Source organism: Prosopis cineraria, unplaced genomic scaffold (assembly GCF_029017545.1).
Source record: "Prosopis cineraria cultivar Desert tree isolate PC_DT_omini unplaced genomic scaffold, ASM2901754v1 PC5, whole genome shotgun sequence".
NCBI classification, from domain to species: Eukaryota; Viridiplantae; Streptophyta; class Magnoliopsida; order Fabales; family Fabaceae; genus Prosopis; species Prosopis cineraria.
Genome location: NW_026555336.1, coordinates 2,898,791 through 2,912,573, shown reverse-complemented (window position 1 = coordinate 2,912,573; position 13,783 = coordinate 2,898,791). Strand labels below are relative to the sequence as shown.

Sequence of the window (13,783 nt, the reverse complement as noted above, 5' to 3'; positions counted from 1 at the left end):
TTCTAGAATAATGTACAGTGTGGTGGGGTAAGGCTTAATTATAAATATGGGTTAGAGATTGATTCAAGAATTTGTAGATAGGCTTATAAGAATGTATGAATTAGTATAAAAGCCTAAGAGAGCTGTAGGCCCATCAAAACAATCTCACTCCATTCAGGAATCTCCTCTTCTTGCTAGCCTACTGGAGCACCTACAAATGCTTACTCTATTATCCTATATATGTATCTGTTGTCGCAGATACTTCTTTGCATTCTTTTTATAAAAGCACTTTTTAAAATAAGAATAAAAAATAGGTTTTGTCAATAATAGAAAATATTTTCTACGAGATATTGAGAGCAATAGATAGACATTTCTTAACTAAATTGCTACATATACAAATGTTAGGATTCGAACCCCTAGCCTATTTTAATTGGTTATAAAAACACATAAACATGATCTCTTTTATAAGTCATTACATTACATAGAATATATTTTTAATTTGTTTTAATATTGCCTCTGTTAATTGTGAAAGAATGTAGGGTTTATAAGTCATTACATTACATAGAATATTTATTAATTTTTTTAAGTATTAGCTCTATTAAATGTGAGAGAATATAGGGTAGAATAGTCAAGTTTTTATTATTTTTTAGTGCATGGGTTTAAACATGAGCAAAGTTTAAAATATTTTTCATATTCAAATATAGTTAATAATTCACCTATCTCTCTTTACTTCTGATGAAATATTTAAAAGTGTTTGATCTTATGAAAAAAATGAATACAATTTTTTATATAAATTTGGATAATTATTCCTCTATTTACTTTCTCATCAATAAAATTTATATCTATAAATATATTCTATCAAGCTATTTATAGATATAAAAAATAAAATTAACAATAACAAAAGATTGATAAAAGAATCAGGTTGTGAGTCCTTGTTTTGTAATATTTTTTAAATTTAAAGTCACTCATATTGATCATAGTAATATTGTTTAGAAAGTAATTTCCAAATTAATCATATATTTTAAGTGGAATTGCAACTTTTTATTTCTTTGCTGGTTGTCTTATCTTTTTTAATCAATATAATTTTTTTTAACAATGAGTCTTGAATAGATGATTTTTGATGTTTGAATTGAAACCAAATTTACTCAAAGGTATTGTCGAATAGAAGATATATCTACAAGTTATACATACTATAAGAATCATTGTTTGTTAGTGCCACGCCACTTCCTTTCAATAATGGAAACCATCATCCATGTATAAGCTCTATAAGAATGGCTCTAACAGTAACTACGTTATGAGTTATGGTAACTTGTGCAAGCAAATGCACAAGTTGGTAGCTGTTCTTCAGTTTAGGTTAGTGAAGAGGGAGTAAGGTTTGTTATGTTTATTTTATTTTCTTGTCTTATCACATTCAAGTCCTTTATTATTCAAAATTTTTTTGTTATCTAATTCCCAGGTGTCTCAAAGTTAACATGTTTTGCTTTTACCACAAGGGTCTTCTAGAACCCCACCTTTCATGGTATTCTTCCTATGATTTTAGTGTCATGTCTTATTTCCATTTGGATCATCTCATAGAAGATTATGGCATAAACAAAAAATCTTAATTGGATTGGAGTAGTTGTTTGTGCCATAGGTGTAGTTATGATGTTGTCTTGATTTTTAACATGATAAATGACATATTTTCAATTGTATATGTCACATCTTTCTATGGTTTGAGTTTGCTTCTCAAGAAATATATCATGATCCTTTGTTCAATCTAAATATTCAGAATCTATGAATGATGTATTGAATTTAAGAGTAGAATGCAAATTTGTGTGTGGTAAGAATTATAGTATCTTCATGGTTTGTTTTAGTTTGATAGTGTTGTTTTTTAGCATGCTACACACTATGCGCTACAGAAGATCATTTCAATGTCATATCTGAATAGGGTGGCTTTTGATGTTTGTAAAAAGATTTATAGTATTATCATGACATGTTTGACCAACAGAAGCTTTAGTGCCTCAATATAAGGTAATTATGATGACTTATATATCTTAGTTTTCTTCTAAAAAATGATATAATGATAACACTAATTGGATTGCTCAATAGGTAATGATAATACTTTAGCAGACTCTAATGTGATAAGTAGATTCATAAATTTATGGATTGTTTAAAAGCTTAAGCCTATGAGTAAAAGTCTTTGTTTTTCTGATAGTCATCTATCCTTAGAACTCCATATTATGTAGCTTGGTGATTTTTATCTAGTATACTTTGTGTTGGAGTTTCTAAGTCCTTTTTTTAGGTTTTTTGTGTATAACAATGGACCATTAAGTAAATTGATCTTCCTCTTTATGGGTTGCTGATTTTTTTAATTAGGACATCCTTATAAGCATTGCTTCATTGTTTCAGGAGTCTTACACATTGCTCTCTCTTCTCTAGAGTTCTATTTCATACAGATTGTTTGAGAAAGTCATCTCACTTATGTATTTATTTCATCAAAGAATTGAATAATACCACTAATAGATAGAGGATAGTTGTTAGGGTTGTTAGGAAGTGAAATGTATATGATAATGTCCACCTTGACATTACTAGAACAATATTCTAACAACACTGTTATGATAATCAGGATTAATTAAATTTCCTTTATAAGGCTATCACAACATAAGGGTTTAGAAAATAAATAGTTTAAAAGATTAGGATAATAAGAAACCCTTTTTAAAAAGAAATTTAAGCTCAAACTAAAGTTAAAAATGAATTAAACATTGTAGCGAAAGTAAAGAAATCATTTATAACTCTTAAATACAACAAATGGGCATTCTAAAAATTTTTCAAAAAATGCCTTATCTGTTGTGACACAAGTGTCACCTACTATGGCGGATGGCACAGAAGAACCACGTTCCTATTTGTGTAGTGTGCCGTGGCACACTCCTAGAACTATCATAACAGCTCCTCTGACTAACTTTTAAAGTGCACCATTTCGCCATCCAATATTCAATTTGAACGATTCAAATGTTCACACGTAGCTCTTTCAACCCTCTAGCTATTGGCACTAGTCACACATCTAAACACTCAACTATTTAAAAGTTAGATATATGAACCCAAATTGATCCATTTTTATTTCAAAACATATGTAAAAGTGTCTAAAACCTATAGCCTAGTACCAATAGCCTTGAAATTACTTGAACTAACTCAAATGGACCAAAACAACCTGATAGATCAATTATATCACAACAACAATAGTCTACACATAATTTAGCCATCAAAACTCCAAATTCACAGCAAGATAAAGCGGTAATAATATGATTTTATATAATATACTTTGGCCAATCACACATGCAAAACATTACAAAATCATCACTTACACTAGTATCTCAACCCTTACAATTACTTTAACACAAATACATCATTCTAGGTTGAGATACGTACATTTACATAAATTCTTATGCAAGTGATCCAAAACTTAGTCACAAATTTCAAATCACTATAAAACCTTAAACTTAAGTTTTAAAGCTTGATTTAATTCTCCAAGACCTTAACTAAATCAATACATTTGGTCAAAATCCAAGGAAACATGAAACAAGCACCACATTATCTTAAAACAGAGAAATTTTGCATAAAAGGGGAAGGAGAGGGGAAATGGAGCTTATCCAATGATGACACAAGCTTGTATGGCCTTCAAAGTACTCCCAATATGAAGCCCTAGCACCCATAAGCTCTCTTTTCATTGCTTCTCTTATTTCTCCTCATTCCTCTTTTTAAAGTTAGACACAACTCGCATCTAATTTAAGTAAGAAAGTGGCACCATGTGCTGTAGCATATGGCACAATAAATGCCACATGACATTTTGGCCACCCTCTTAAGCTGGGTTGATTTTTATACCATCTTAGCTCATTTTTAAAGCTATTTAAATGTCCAAAAACCTTATTAGTATCCCAATACATTATTAATTCATACATCACTAATTTTGACTAATATGCCCTTCTTAAATACTCAAATTTTCTAAGTTAGGATGTTATGTATACTAAAAGGAGTTTCCATATGAGTTATTTTGTTTGTCCATGTTATTGGTGAATTAGGTTGTTGTTTTAATTTTACACATTAGTTGATTAATTCTTTAGAACGATTTGTCATTTTTTTAATTTTTGTGCTCCTGTCATATTTGAAGAATGGCAGTGAAAGCATTATTTTAAGAGGTATGATATTTAACTATTAATTATCATTATTTTCTTTTGTTTTAGTTTTAAGATCCAAGCATTCTTCATGAACAAGCACATCTTCAATCAATTTACAGACTCAATTATTAAAAGGAAGGTCTACTTTGTTGCATATTTCATTATTTTAGAGAACACTAAAGAGCATAGAGCTACTAGTCATCCTTATAAGATCGATTAGTTTCACTTAACATACATTCATTAGAGAAGAGATGGCTTGGATTCATGATAATGCTTTCACCTTTCTTCCTATTTGTGAGGTCATTCAGTTAATAGCGAAGGAGCATATTCAATACCTTAGAGGTGAATACCTTTTTTTAAAAAAATGCTAGACTTTTTACCTCACTTTTTTTAAAAAAGTATAATAAAAAGTTTTAAGACCATATTACTTTTTAACAAGTGACGTAGTTTCTCTTTTCCACGTGATAAATAAAAGTGATGTGGATAAAATAACTTTCCAAGACCCTCAATATCATGTCCCCTTTAATAGCAACGTGGAAAGGTCTAAAAAAAGTGATGTTAAAAGGGGTTCTTTTTTTTTGTAGTGCATCATTTGCTTTTAGTGAACTTTATTACCTTTATGTGCTTCTAATAATAGTTAAAGAGCCTAGCTCATTTAAGCATATTAGAACTGTTGATGGTGTTATTTATCCTACATTTAAGGCTACATGCTTTAGCTATAGGTTGCTAGATGACGAAAAAGAATATGTATATGTTATAAGAGAGGCTGCTGCTTGGGCATCTAGAAGTTTATTGAAGAATGTGTTTGTTAATATGTTATTGTATTCTTGCCTTAATTGTCCTAATTTAGATTGGAAGGAACTTTCATAAATTATCTTTGAAGATTTATTTTATGTAAGCCAATGTAGAATTTTCAAGTAAGTTATGTTAGATGATTTTTTTCCTTAAATATTGTTATGGTTAATGTGAATACAAGATTGACTATGTATTTTTTTTCACAAGCCTTCTCATTTTGACAAGGAACATGTTGCACTTAGAGAGATTGAATAGTTATTGCCAACAAAAAAATGGAGAGAGTTTGCTTTACTTTCCTTCCATGCCTTTTCCTCAATTAGGTCCTACAATTGATGTCACAAATCATCTCATTATGCAAGAATTAAGTTATGATTGTGTTGGATTGCAAGCAAAGTTAGTCAAATTATTAGTTCATTAAATTCTTAGCAAAAATGCATTTTTGACACTGTAATGGATTCTTTAATTTCATTAAAAAGTGATTTTTTCTTTATGCAAAGGTATGAAGGAGCTAGAAAGAGTTACTTGCGAAATGCATTGACATCTTCCCTCTGGGCCCAAGGAGACATTGTTTTGACTATTACATCAAGTGGCATTACTGCAACACTTTTACCTTTTAGGAGAACTGTTTATTTAAGGTCTACAATCCTAATTCAGATTGTTGAAGATTATGTTTGTTCAATGATGCAGAATTCTCCATTGGCAAAACTTATTTAATGCACTAAATTAAGCATATGGGATGAAGCTCCAATGGTTCAATGATATTGTACTGAGGCTCTAGATTGTTCATTTAGGGATATAATGTATTCTCATCAAATTTTTGGTAGTAAGTGCATTATACTTGGTGGTGATTTTTGACAAATCATTCCTATAATTCCGAAAGGTACAAGGGCTACCAATGTTAGTGCTTACATTCGTTCTCCATATCTTTACAATCATTGCATAATTTTCAATCCAACAAAGAATATAAGGTTGTCATGTGCTTTATCATATTATCATCATGATAAGTTAGATAAATTTCCCAAATAGCTGTTGGATGTAGGTGATTATAAGTTAGGATAGGTGCATGATAGAATAGTAGATATTGAGATCCTTCATGAATTATTGATAGTTGATTATAAGGATCCTATTAGTGCAATTATCTCTTTAAAATACCTAGATATGTTAGAGAAGTTGTCAAATTATGATTACTTTAATGATATAACAATTCTTGCACCAATGATTGAAAGTGTGAATTAGTTGAATGATCATATGTATTCTATGTTGCCTAGTGATTCTTTTAAGTATTTTTAATGTGATTATGTTTGCAAATCTACCCAAAACAGTAACTTATTTGATTATTTATACAACTGAATTCTTGAACATTATTAATAGCTCTGGTTGCCTCCACATAAGCTGTTTGAAACTTGGAGTGTAACACTTGCCCCGAGTGTTATTCAAAAATCACACAATTCAAATAAACTAAGTGTGGTTAAGGAATTAATCCTAAAACCAACTTAGGAAACAAACCATTTAAAGCCTTTAAAAAAATTTATAGGTTCTACCTATAGCACACGGAAGCAAGCTAGACAAAAGTGAAATAAAAAGATGCTATCATGACAGCATTAAATTGCTGTCATGACAGCCCTCCTGGGCCAACTTCCGGGAGGCACCGTTTCGTCATTCAACCTCTGATCAAAGTGATTTTAAAGCTCACACGTCACTTTTGAAGAATACTATTAGCATACTAAATTTTGAAAAGATCCAATAGATGAATTGAATTTTATGCAGGTTACAACATCAATACTGTAGCTGTCATGACAGCAATTTAATGCTGTCATGACAGCACTCCAGACCAAATTCCGAAGTGCGTCGTTTCTCCGTCCAATATCCAATCGATGTGATTCCAAAGCCCATACGAAGCTTATAAAAGGTTTTACTTGTGACCCAAATTTTAGAGAAATCTAACAGTCGGATTAAGATTTGGACACCCGGATGCAAAAGTGCAGCTTTTTGGTAAAAACCATTTTCAAAATTGTCCAAATCTCATCCTAATGGTCACAAACCTGTGAAAACACTTTGGACACATCAAATAAGATTAAAAATACCTGATAGAACATTCAAATGATGGAAAACCTCTATACATCAAAATTTGACCACCCTGGTGCCATTTCCCAAAATGGACCCTAGACCCCCAAAATGCACAAATCATACAAGAGTGGTCACAAATCAATTCAAATACCATGTATTTATATAAATACATATGCTAAACATTTTCACTTGGCTCAGAGCTCCTTGTGGGGCCCACACACCCACTCTCTCTATCCAAGGTGTATGTTTGCCCATAGCACACCATTTGTAATGCAACCACTTTACATTTGCTTATAAAATCACATATATATCAAAATAAAGATCTGCTTGTAATAGAAACTTGGTCTACTAAGTAAATCCATCAAAACCACACACCATAACTAAGTTTCCTAGCCACAAGTCTGCAAACAGACAAAAATTCATACACAAGTACACAATCCACACATATTCACACACACATACATAATTATATCCTATTGGCACCCTAATTTTAAATACATTACAATATATTTGCTCAAAAGAAAGGGGTTGCAGTTCTTTACAAATCACAAGCAAACCCCTAGCTTTGCTCCTTTCTCCGTCCACCACTGGATCCTTCGCCTGGACCTAGAATATTGAAAAGAAAGGGGTGAGATAACCACAGTCTCAGTAACAGTAAAATCTACATTGATTATTACAAAGTAAGCCATACTCAAATAAATGAATAATAAATTCAACATAGTATATAATTTAGCCATTTAAAATGCATGAATGCATGACCTAGGCCGGTATGGCCTTTCATGACCAACAGAATGCCCCCTGGCACTCTTTAACTCACAGGTAAACCTTATACCTACTTGTACCTCCACAGGCACAAAACATAATCTAAGGCATGATCTAATCTACCGAACCTCCTATGCCCCTTCGACGTGAATCCTCAGTAGTTAAAGCTATCTCCCTCCCAGAGCCAACCCAACTTACTTTCCATGTGAGGGCTACCTTGGCCTAGGCACTCAACCTCACACTTCATATGTTGGATTTCCTCCCCCACTGAGAGGTGTCGAATACTCAATACACTAACCACTTTAGTGCACTGAGCCCACAATACGTAAGACAACACTGAGTACTGACAGTGTGCCATAGAATATCAAAAATCCACACCTTCTCATTGGTGAACTTCCACCGAGATCATGCCTTTTACTCTTGTCTACCTTTCCTGAGCATTGACTATTCAACACTCTAAAGTAGTATAATATTTATAAATCTCATTTCCATAAAAACATTGTTATTAAATAATTAGAAAACATATTTGCACTATAATCAAAGTAGTACCCCATAACCCTTATAAAGCACATTTAATCTTTTAAAACATGTAATGCATGATAACTAGTACTATTTATTCAAAAATAGCTAAAACAAAGTAATAAAAAATATAAATTTCCCTGTTACCTCAACCTTTTGGTACCAAAAGGGTTTCCCTTGTACAAAATAGGGCTCGGCTTGTTCTTTACTTCTCAATAAGTTCCACCAACAATTTTCTACAACATATAAGTGATCCACATCACTTATCATGACAAATAGCATCAATGAAGACTATAACTCATACCACACAACTTGGGTCTATGAGTCATAATTCATCCTAATGGTCCATATATTTAACCAACCATTCACATAGTATCACTTAACCACCAAAACCATTTATTAGCCATCACTAGGCTAAATTTATAATTTATATAAAATTTTTAATCAATTAAAAACCTTTACTTAGTGCCACCAACTTTCACCATTAACCCTTATAATGAAAACCAAACCTTAATTTAAATCTTATTGGGCTCAAATAGCAAAATTATAACTAAATCAATAAGCTTAAACCATTGAAGAGCAAAAACCCAATTTCTCAGGATTTATTTTGTGCTCAAAACACCTCTTTTCATCCAATTATCCACTCAAAATATTAGATCACTATATAGAAACTCAAAACATGCTCCTTAGGATCCAAAGAAATAAAAGCTTACAAGAATAAAGCCTTTGGAATCAAAATCTAAAAATCTCCTCTTCCAAAAATTGAAGAAAATTAAGAGAAAGAGAAGAGGATTGAAGTAGGGAGTTTATCTATCGTGTAGCCGAGCTCGCAACGGTCACAAAGACTCCTAGATCCAAGCCTAACTCCCTCCCTTTCTCTTCTCTTCTTCTCTCTCTCTCTCTCTCTCTCTCTCTGCGTTTTGTTCTTCTTTCCTTTCTCTGCATTTCTGCGTCTCTTTTTCCTTATAAAAGCTGATCTAAAAGTTTGGAGAAAATTACAAGAAATGGCCCAACATTTTTTATTATTGCACAAAAGCCCGGGTCAACTTTGGTAATTTTTTTCATAGTTAAAAATCAAATAAAACTAAACTTTTGTTTAGAAAAATTCAAACTCTGACCTCTATCAAATTATTCTAAATTTTAATTTAATTATAGATATTTTATTTTATTTTATTTTTATAAATTTGAGTTTAAAATTTCGGATGTTACATGGAGCACAATAATGCTATTAAGGAATATTGATCAATCTTCAAGTCTTTGCAATGGGACAAGACTGTGTGTAACTTATCTTGGAAAATCTATGATTGAAGCTATCATAATGAATGGATTAGTGTTTAATCACAAGGTGTTAAGACATCATACAAACATAGATCCTTCTAAAAGTAGGTAACCTTTTTGTATGATAAGAAGACAGTTTCTAATCACCCTGTCATTTGCAATGATAATTAACAAAAGTCAAGGTTAATCTTTGCATCATGTTGGAGTATATCTACTAAAGCTTGTTTTTACCCACTGGTCAATTATATGTTGCTCTATCTAGGGTACAAAGTATGGATGGTTTAAAAATATTATTGCATAGCGATGATAATCATGCCTTAAAAATAACCAACATTGTCTATAGAGAAGTTTTTCAAAATTTGCATGCTACAAGTGGTGATGATGATTGAATAAACTTCCATGCAATGTTTTCATGTATTAGTTTTTGTTGTAGATTTATTTCTGAGGCTTTTATTTTTGTTGGAGATTACCTCCATGTTGGTTGAGTTCTTCGATTGTCAATCCTTTATTTTATATCATTAATGGGTATGCATTGTTTTGTTGTTGTCTCTTATTCTCTTTATTGGTCATTTCATAGTACAATATATTGTAGCATTTGATCCCTTACTTGTCTGCAATTTTTTATTTAGTTTTATGCTATATTTTGTTTATAAGAAAATGTTATTTTGAATTCAATGCTTTGTGTTCAATGTATGGAGAGGAGTTGGTGCTAGTTGATCATAATATCATAGTTTATAAACGGTTTAATTTTTTTTTTTACTTTTATATTCATCGATACACTATTGAAATTGTTATTTATAGATAAAATATGTTGATTTCATTATAGCAAATTGATAAAATGTTGCTGATAATAATGCAACTTGTAAGAAGTTAAATTGAGAAAACTTATTAGAAAAAATACTGAATGAAAAAAAAATTCCTAATGACAAGTGAGAGGAAACACTTGATTTCTTAACTGTTAATAGGAAAATAAAAACGCGTCATTTATATCTCATAGGGAGGGGAGAAATGTTCCCCCCCCCCCCCCCCAAAAAAAAAAAAAAAAGGCAAGAGGGAGCAGAAACGGAAAGCGGCTTCTTTTTCCAATCTTCCCGAAGGATTGCCTGGCAAGTTTTCTCATCGTCGCTCCCAATCTTCGAATCTGAAACAGGTCAAATCGGCGCGCAATAATGGTAAGCTTCTCTCCCTCTCGTGAATTTTTTTGATTGGCTCTTTAGTCTTTACCAGCGCCAGGGTGGCCGATTCCCACCTTTGCCTCTGAAATTCGGTTGAATCTGTATCTTTGCCGGTTTATATTCTTACCAGATTCTCTTTGATACTCCCCCCCAACCTCCCTGGGGGGGGGGATTCGCCAATTTCCTGTTATTCTGCTAGCTATGATAACCCCTTCAAGACTGAGGTTTGGTGACTTGTGTGTATGAATTTTACGATTTAACGTTTCTCGAACAATGCCGTGTTTCCTTGGTGGGTTATGTTCTTTTGTCTGCCTTAACCCCATTCATTGGTTTGGAAAATGGACCTTATATTCATCAATTCCTAGTTGGACTCTTTAACTTACGGAAAATTGGTATACTAAAAATATAAGTTCCAAGTCTACTGTACGTTTGGCTTCCTCAGATGGCACTCTGCTAAACTGGGTTAAATAATGGGCCATTGATTGTTGCAGAAAAACAAAAAAAGTGATGGGTTAAGGGATGGTGGAATCAATTAGCCATTGACTCTTTTCTTGTGATGCAATTTCCTACTTATCTTATTTTTGCCACATAAATCTCTACTTTTTTAGATAGCTTTGAGATTGGAAACTTTTCATGCATACACATATAAATAAACAAGATGATTATCGCTGATCAATTAGCCATTGACTCTTTTCTTGGTATGCAATTTCGTTTCAGTCAAATCTATATAGTGGGGAGTTCGGGAGACATAATAAAGGAAAAGGACGCCATGGATTGACTCAGCAGAAGAAGCAGGAGATTCAAGAAGCATTCGAATTATTTGACACTGATGGCTCAGGTTTTGGAAATTTTAGTATATTTATGTCTGAGTTTATCCATGACTTTTTTTTTTTTTTGGTTGCATTGTTGACACTTTAGCATATTTTAGGCACCATTGATGCCAAGGAGCTAAATGTTGCCATGAGGTATGGTTTTGATGTCAAGATTTTAAAGCTTTGTCATCTTAAGTGACTTTAATTTCTATAACAGACATCTTGTACTGGCAGGGCCCTTGGGTTTGAGATGACAGAAGAGGTAATTACCTGATTAATATCATCTGGACTTTTAGGGATTCAATTCTACTTATTAGATTTATGCGAGCATCTTTGAAAGATGATCTGTTGTGTCATTCCAGCAAATTAATCAAATGATAGCAGATGTGGACAAGGATGGCAGTGGATCAATTGATTATAAAGAATTTGAGCATATGATGACGGCCAAAATAGGAGAAAGGGACACAAGGGACGAGCTCTTGAAAGCTTTTCAGATAATTGATGGAGATAAAAATGTGAAGTTTTTTTCAAAAAAGAAAAATGTGAAGTTTGACTCTGTTACACATTATTGTATTCTCATTGTTTAGTATCAATGCAGGGAAAGATATCTGCAGAAGACATTAAACGCATTGCAGCTGAACTGGGTGAGAGTTTTACTGACAGAGATATCCAGGAGATGATTGATGAAGCTGACCGAGATCGTAAGTTATATAAATAAATAATGTCTTGTTTTTAATTTTGAAAGTTTACTGAAAAACTGTTGATTGTCATGTCATCTATTAAACGAGTGCTTGTTATGATGAAGCAAATTGAGATCATATACTATATCAATTATACAATGTACCGGCTGCTGCATTCATAGTCTTTGAAATGTTTGGTCTCATCTGATTGCTCTTCGGCTCCTACCATGTCATGGTTTATGCCATGAAATGGATCTTACTAGGAAATGCCTCTATTATTCTAAATAAGTTTATCATGAACTGTACCTTCTCCAGCATCTGCTACTTTGAGACTCTAGCATTTGAGATGATGCTGACAGGGTGCTTCTCATGGTCGGGGAAACATTACTAGAAATTTTGTTGGCTGTTTCTGCATTAAAGAACACTAATCTGCGTGCTCATTTGTTTGTATTAGGGATATATGTTGATTTGTCATTTCGAAATTTTATATGCATAATATGAAGGAAACACTCTAGGGCAAATCGGAGTCAAAATAATAGTAATATTATTCATAGCTATTATGCTTTCGTCCTTGGATCAGTGATCTTCCTGGCCTTTAATTCACTTGAAATGGATTTGTATCTATTTGTTGGCTCTTTCCCATAAAAGTTGAGGATCGTTTGTTTGAAACCCTCCATGTGTATTCATACGTGAGCTATGAAGTTGAAACAATAAAGGATTAAGCATTGATCTTTTAATGATTGCTTGGCATAAAAATTGGAGTATTGCCTTACTTTTATCTTTAAATGGTTGCCTGACTTATAATTAAAGGCCTGTTTAATTAATTCTGATATTTATCTAGTTTCACTTTGTTGGATCCATGACAGTAGAATGATGGTAGAATGATGGATTCCTTATAAGAATCGACATGATATTTTTGACATTTCAATTTCACGGTTTGCTGGGCCCAGTAAACTTTGTGCATGTATTGTCACGCCCCATTAGTTTGCAACTTTTCATTTCTTTGTGAGTACGAATATTTTCGTTATTTTGAATATATTTAAATTATGCAGATGATGGAGAGGTTAACGCCGATGAGTTCATCAAGATGATGAGGAAGACTAGCTATGGTTACTAGTTACATCTATGTGAATGTTCTTTTACTTAAGTTTTGCTGTAATATTAATGAGTTTATGCTTTATAGCTGTATCAGTGAAGGGAGGTGATTATGCTGTGACTTGAATTATTATTTTTTATTTGGCTCTATGTGACTGCTCTGTTTTTGTATCTATTAAGAATTTGAGATAGTTTGCTTTGCTATCACCATAAACGAGTTTGAACGAGATATCTAATAAAAATATGTTTTTTCAAGGTCTAACCATATCGTGCTAAATTGTAAAATTAAGTTTCTTTATGAAAATTTTGTTTGTGTAGTTATTAAAGAATTTAAGAATAATTATGTAGCGATTTTACTAATTATTTTTCTGGAAGTTTGTTTTCTTTTATCCTAAATATTTGAATTCATTGCACGGTCGGTACTCCCAATTCTACATTTGTAAAGCACTTCTTCCGGTCTTAATTATAGA

The 13,783-nt window shown here is 32.3% G+C and overlaps 1 protein-coding gene across 1 annotated transcript; it reads left to right on the top strand.

Moving 5' to 3' along the window:
• The first annotated feature begins 10,579 nt into the window (after window positions 1-10,579).
• LOC129311783 (caltractin-like) lies at window positions 10,580-13,575 on the top strand. Its single transcript, XM_054954247.1, has 7 exons — window positions 10,580-10,723; window positions 11,444-11,564; window positions 11,655-11,691; window positions 11,773-11,800; window positions 11,901-12,053; window positions 12,137-12,239; window positions 13,271-13,575. Exons 1-7 carry the CDS (start codon window positions 10,721-10,723, stop codon window positions 13,333-13,335), a joined length of 510 nt encoding a protein of 169 aa, XP_054810222.1. The 5' UTR covers window positions 10,580-10,720; the 3' UTR covers window positions 13,336-13,575.
• Window positions 13,576-13,783: the final 208 nt, after the last annotated feature.